The 7,500-nt window shown below is 35.0% G+C and overlaps 1 protein-coding gene across 1 annotated transcript in view; it reads right to left on the bottom strand.

Annotated features, from left to right (window-relative positions):
• Window positions 1-7,500, bottom strand: part of LOC125039321 — a 24,884-nt gene that overhangs the window by 1,681 nt on the left and 15,703 nt on the right. Inside the window, exons 2-3 of the mRNA XM_047633160.1 lie at window positions 2,155-2,262; window positions 1,545-1,694 (exon numbers count right to left, since the gene is read on the bottom strand). Coding sequence (XP_047489116.1) covers window positions 1,545-1,694; window positions 2,155-2,236 — 232 coding nt within the window. The 5' untranslated portion in view covers window positions 2,237-2,262. The remainder of the gene's footprint in view (window positions 1-1,544; window positions 1,695-2,154; window positions 2,263-7,500) is intronic.

Below are 7,500 nucleotides of genomic sequence, written 5' to 3'. Positions count from 1 at the left end.
TGTCAGTCTCACAGTATTGCCTCTTTAGAAAACATTTTATCATTGTTATTGTCATTGGTAATATCTTTATTAATAGCAATATCTTTATTATAATCATTACTATATCATTATAATAATAATTAGAATTATCATTATTATTACTAAAGCTACTACTGATAGTGATCATTATTATCATCATTATTATCATTATTATCATCGTTATTATCGTTAATATTATCAATATGTTTGTTGTTTTTATCATTTCGAACTATCATTATTATCATTATCATTATCATTATTATTATCATTATCATTTTCATTATCATTATCATTATCATTATCATTATCATTATCATAATTATTATTATTATTATTATTATTATTATTATTATTATTATTATTATTATTATCATTATTATTATTATCATTATTATCATTATTATCATTATTATTATTAGTATTATTTTATTATTAGTATTATTGTTGTTTTTGTTGTTATTATTATTACCATTATCATTATCATTAAAGTTATCAATATATCTATTTTATTAGTATTAGCAGTAGTAGTATCATCATCATCATTACTATTATTACCATTATTATTATGATCATCATTATTATCATTATCATTATCATTATCGTTATTACCATTACTGTTATTATCATTATTATTATCAATAGCATTTGAATAACAACAACAGAAACAACAACAACAACAACAACAACAACAACAATAATAATAATAATAATAATACACTCACAGCCAGTCATTATCAAAACATCATCTTTAACATTCACCACACAACAAAACTCAACACGATTTCGACTTTCCACCATTCTTTATCAAAATATCATTGAAACTCACAACCAATTATCACCAATCAATTCTTTTCACACAGCAACCGATCGTCATCCAATCCCATGATTGAAATACCATTCACACTTATACCAATCTTCAGTAATAACATTTTCACTTACATCAATCATCAATAATAACATTCACACTTACATCAATCATCAATAATAACATTTATACTTCCGCCATTCATCAGCAATAACATTCACACTTAAACCAATCTTCAGTAATAATATTCACACTTATACCACTCTTCAGAAATAACATTCATACCTATACCAATCTTCAGAAATAACATTCACACTTAAACCAATCTTCAGCAATAACATTCACACTTAAACCAATCTTCAGCAATGACATTCACACTTAAACCAATCTTCAGCAATAACATTCACACTTAAACCAATCTTCAGCAATAACATTCACACTTAAACCAATCTGCAGAAATAACATTCACACTTACACCAATCTTCAGTAATACCATTCACACTTAAACCAATCTTCAGAAATAACATTCACACTTATATTGATCGTCAACAAAACATTCACACTTACACCAGTCACCATCAGAACAGCACCAATGACACCTAAAGCCAATGGTCAAAACAAGACTCACAACCAGCCAGCCTTCAACAACACCCTCACCTCTCACAACCCCTTCCCCCCCCCACCCACCCCCCCCACCCCAACACCAGCCGCCCGAACTCACAACTGTGTCTCGGCGCGTTGAACGTGACCTCGCAAAACAACGGAGAGAAATCGTAGTAATCCTTGGCAGTTAATCTCAGAATGGCCGCCGGTTTGGCCCCGCTGTCAAGGTAGATTGTGTTGTTGCAGACGTCGGAGGAGTCCACGGTGACTGCAATAGAGGTGTGGTTGTAGAGGGTGGTTGATTTGCTTAGATTTGTTTGTTGTGTTGGGGATGGGTGTGTGTGTGTGTGTGTGTGTGTGTGTGTGTGTGTGTGTGTGTGTGTGTGTGTGTGTGTGTGTGTGTGTGTGTGTGTGTGCGTGTGCGTGTGCGTGTGCGTGTGCGTGTGCGTGTGCGTGTGCGTGTGCGTGTGCGTGTGCGTGTGTGTGTGAGCGTGTGTGTGTGAGCGTGTGCGTGTGCGTGTGCATGTGTGTGCATGTGTGTGCGCACGTGTGTGTATTTAAGTGTGAACATATGGCTCATTCAGTATACTTGTTTGTATATTACCACATGCAATATATATAGCACCATATATAGCACACACCGTAAAGCCTTCTATAATCCCAACAGCAATCTGCAAATCACAACAAACAATTTTACTCTCGTGCCTTAGCCGGAGAGCGCCACTTACAGATCTGGTAGGGGAGGCAGGAGCGGGCCAGGACCGAGATCCAGGTGGCGATGTGAACAACCAGCCCAACGGAGGCAGCCATCTTTCCCCACGCTGCAGATGGCGCGCCTGTGGAGTCAAAGGTCGTTCTGTTATTGCCAGCGTCGTTGCTATTTTCATATTTACAGTTGATAGCATTACTGTATGTCTCGTATATTTTCGTCATCGCTGTTGTCATATCATTGTGTCGCCAACCTTATTATCATTATTGTTAATATTTTGTTAATTTTATCATTACTATTGTTTTTTTTTCTGAGAAAATTATTGAATAAAGACACGATATAGATCTACAATGCGACATTTCAATCGTTTACATATTCCATCTCTTACTGGAACATAATCGTTTTCATTAAAGTCAGAAAAAAGTTATACTCGCGGTCACTCAAGTTTCCTTTGATGTGACGTCATTCGGAAAAAATATACCGTTATTCCTAGATTGCGTCCGGCCGGGATAATAACAAACGAAAAACATTGATCACTTTTTTAGGGGGTATTTTTATTTCCTCCTATTCTGATGTGGTTGAGGTTGACATGGCGTTGAAATCAATATTCTATTTTGGGAGACCGTTTTTTTTTTTTTCTTTTTCTTTTTTTTCTTTTCTTTTCTTTTTCGAATGACAGGTGCAGAAATCAACCTTTTTTTTCTCTTTTACCTTTGGGCTGAAAACCTTAAACCATTTATTTCGATTTACGCTCTTTCTTTCCTTATCACTTTATTTAATTTGATAGAATTAACTCAGCAGTAAAATTTCCTATAACGTGTCATTCAATCCCTCACCCAATTTATATTTGGACGATGAAAAGAAGTAAAAAAAAAAAAAATGAGTAAACTGAAAGAGCTCAAGAGTCAGCAACACGGAACATGTCAAATACTCTCGCGAGGAATAAAAATCTTTTCTCTCTCTTTCTCCCTTCTCTCTCTCTCTCTTTCTCTCTCTCTCTCTCTCTCTCTTTCCAACCTCACTCTGGAATCCCGGCGCTTTCCCCTTGAAACCTCCTCCTTCACGTAAAGAGGAGACTTTCCCCTCAGGTAAATATGTTCCAAGATATGAGGCTTTTCTTTTGGTAATTATCGTACTCTCGGCTTACTGCAGCCAGCGTCACCTTCTCTGCTGTTGTCGCTGTCGTACTTTGCTGCTTGTTTTATCGTACGGTTTTTTTTTCCTCGCCTCCAGATTTTTATTTTGTTTTATTATTAATTCTATTGTAACGAGAGGACAGCAACAACTGACAGCAATAGTATCAAATTCACTACAATGATACATTCTACAGTATTATAAACAGAGATAAATAATGTGTAAAGTTGATTTACGAACTCATGGTTGTAACAAAAAATAATAATAACACCAACACAAACAAAATAATTACAGCGATAATATAATTCATGAAAAATAGGACGATGGTGATGATAATGACAAACAATGACAATGACAGTTTTTGATAATAATGAAAACAACAGAAGCATCCACTTATTTCTCCTCCAAAACACAATCTAATTTGGCGCGTCAAATGACATTTCAAGTTAAACGACTCAAAAGACTTTTTCTTAGTCAGACATATATTTTTTTTTCTTTTCTTTTTTTTTTTTTTTTTTTTTTTGGCCAGTAAAGATGCAACATTTTCATTCTGTTTACTTTATATCACCATCATTATTATCAAAATAATGTATTTAGAATGATGTCATTAATCTAATGATAATATCTTCATTATTTTATCGTTATCATCATTGTCTGTATTACTACTACCATTATTATTGTTGTTATTATTCTTATATCATGATCAGTACTAGTATTAATAAAACAAATGATAATGAAAATAATAACAATGATAATCAAAATGAGGATTATAATAATAATAAAGATAATAATAGTGATAATAATAATACAATAATAATGATAATATTAATGAGGATAATAATGGTAATAATATTAAGAAAAGAAGAGTAAAAATCATAACAAAAATGATTGTAATAATACCAATGATAATAATAATAATAATATAATACTATCAACAGCAACAATAATAACAAAACAACAACAACAACAATAATAATAATAATAATAATAATAATAATGATAATTAGAGTAATAATAATGATGATAATTATGATAATGATAATAATAATGATGGTGATAAAAGTAATAATGATAATTATAGTAATAAAAATGATAATAATACCAATAATAACAAACAGTAATAATGGTAGTGTTAATAACAAAGAAAATAATAATGATGGCGATAATACTAACAAAAAGAAGAACAAAAAGAACGGAAACAATAATAACAATTATCATCATCTTCATCATCATTTTCGTTGTCATTACCATTATCATAATCATCAGCATTTTACTACTGTTTTTCTTATTCCCCTTAACTACCGGTAATACTGCTATGGGGGCTGTTAGAGCAGCAACGAGTCATATCCTCATCAGCGCTGTTATCACCATTTGTTTTATCATTATCCTATCATCACTATTATGTGTCATTACAGTTCCGATTCCGCCATGCATTACGTCAATCGAAAGCTCAAAGATTTGATAATTAGCTGATGGAAAAAGTACGAACATTTCGAAGCCATGGGATGATTACAGTGTTTTATATCATTCCCTTTAAATCACAGAAATGTTCAGGCAGTCAACATACAAAAAAAATAACCAGATGCAAGGATATACTACATGAGAGATATATAAATATCCAGATCGTATTAAAGTAATCTACAGCTCTTTCGAAAGGTTTAACATGAAAACTGTTCCTTGGCCTGAGCGCACCTGCCAACGTAGCACTTTTTGGTCAAACTTTTCTCTTGTCATCGGTTTTAATACTCTTTAACTTACATAATGCAAGCAGAGACCCATCAGAGGTGCTGTTCAGAGATCCTCTCCAAGATTCTAAGATGTAAATGAAGTGCCCCGGACTGCTCGAATACCCGTTTCTTTTAGGAAGTTTATGCTTTTTTTGTATTCATATCGTAAAACATTTACGATTGGTTGGCGTTCCCGCGCACTTGTGGTCTACATTGTGTTGGACTGTATTTTCGTCATAAGTATGGAATATCATTTTATCCTTTATTTTTGGATGGTGTGTCAAGTCTTGTGGTTGTATCCGTCCCTGGCCAAGTTCTAAGGTATTTAATAAGAAAATGATAATAATCACTTAGTCCCTTGTGGCTATTACTTGGTGGCCTGAAAGATGTCTATCACATAACACTTGAGTTACAGTTTACAAATGAGTACTTATATTAATCATTACCCTGTTCATTAAACTATCAACCTTATATATTGGTGCTGGTGAATACACATGGTCACTAAATTGGCTCTTAATGCTGTTTACATTCTCAAAGCTATTCATAAAATTTCGTTGCATCCATTATAAAATGTGGCAAGGTAGAACCGCAGACTTCCAAAGTCATATAACTTTTCCTTTTTTTTTTTTTTTTTTTGTAAAGTACGATATTTACCATAAATACTTCATCACATTCGCACAAAGAAATGATCAATAATAACCATACCCAAAACACCTCTAATCCACTAAAATTTTAAATTTCAAAATAAAACTAAAACAAAATCACGTACTTAAACAAAAATTGCGAAAAAGTCACTCGAAAAAAATAAATAGCAAAATACACACCGAGAAAAGTAGCTGCATTGCGAGAGCTTACGTCTCTTCAGAAGTATTATGGTTTTGGAAAGGGTTTCGACCGGGAGGAGGAAGAGGAAGAGGAAGAGGGGAAGAAGTGGAGGAGGGTGAAAGAGAAATAGAGAGGGGTACAAGGAGGGGCGGGAGCAGAGGAGGAGAAGGAGGCGAAATTAGAGAGATAAAAGGTGGTAAGATGAAAAGGGGCAAGGCGAATAGGAGAAGTGGAAAGAGGTGAGGAGAGAAGCAAAAAGAACGGGAATAAGGAGAAAGAGGAGAAGAAGAGGAAGATGTAAAAAAAAATGCAGAGTAAAATAGGTAAACAGAGAAGGAGAAGGGGAAGAGAAAGGTAAAAAGGAAGAAGACACAATGAAGAGGAGGGGACGAAGAAGTCATGAAAGTGGATGAAAAGAGACACAGAAAGAAGAACGAGGAAGGGATGAGGAAGGAGAGAAAGAGCAGATAAAGTGAAAAGAGAAACACAAGCACAGACCAAGGAGAAAGGGAAGAGAGGAAATGCTAAAAAGAAAACTAAATAGAAATAGAACGAGGAAACAGACAAGAATGAGGAGGAGGGAGATAAGGTGAAGCGAAGGAGGCCAAAAAAGAGATAAAAAAGAAAATCAACGATGAGGAAAAGGAGAAGCGATAGAACGGAAAAATCAAATGAGCAAAGAGAAAGAGGAGGAAGAAGGGGGAAAAATAAAAGGCGAAAAAAGAGAACAAGAACGTCATGATGAACGGTGGAAATAAAAGGGAAGAGATAAAAAGAGGGAAAGAAGGTTAAAATAAGCGAGGACGGGGGGAAGGGAGAAGGCGGAGAGGGTACGAGCCTATTTCTGTTTCTGTAAATCTTGAGAGGAATAAAATATGCGATTCAGTAAAGTCCCCTTGTGATTTTGTTCGATTCTTTACCATCCGAAAGAAAACATTTTTATATATCGCATCCATTAATAAAGAGCGGGTTATTTTGCCTTTGAAACGTACATAGGCATAGGCAGATATACACCGACGTATACACGCAAGTAGACAGGCACATACATACGTATGTCTATACATTTTGTTCGTGTGTGTGTATACAAATATATATACATATATATATATATATATATATATATATATATATATATATGTGTGTGTGTGTGTGTGTGTGTGTGTGTGTGTGTGTGTGTGTGTGTGTGTGTGTGTGTGTGTGTGTGTGTGCACATGGTTGCACAGACAAGCTTACATACACAAAACACACAAAGAAACAACTGACAAGCTAACTAACTAGCTAACAACAAAAGCACACATAGACAACACAAACAAATACAAACAAACACACACACAGCATGTATGCGTGGGAGTATGGATCCCTTGAGCCGTGGTTATGAGCGCGAATTTGCGTGCGTTGCCAAGGGAATCTGGACTGTCCTGCATGATGGTATAGAATCTATATTCCTTTGCCACGCGAATGGTGAAAGAAAAAGAAAATATTCCGGTGAAAGAGAAAATGATTGAAATGAAATGCATCTGCGTGAATGAGGAGGAGGAGGAGGAGAGAAGGAGAAGAGGAGGAGGAGAAGGAGGAGGAAGAGGAGAAGGAGGAGGAGGAGGAGGAGGAGGAGGAGGAGGAGGAGGAGGAGGAGGAGGAGGAGGAGGAGGAGGAGGAGGAGGAGGAGGAGGAGGAGAAGG

Source organism: Penaeus chinensis, chromosome 27 (genome assembly GCF_019202785.1).
Source record: "Penaeus chinensis breed Huanghai No. 1 chromosome 27, ASM1920278v2, whole genome shotgun sequence".
NCBI classification, from domain to species: domain Eukaryota; kingdom Metazoa; phylum Arthropoda; class Malacostraca; order Decapoda; family Penaeidae; genus Penaeus; species Penaeus chinensis.
Note: the sequence above shows the minus strand (reverse complement) of the source record. Positions and strands in the feature narration are given on the sequence as shown.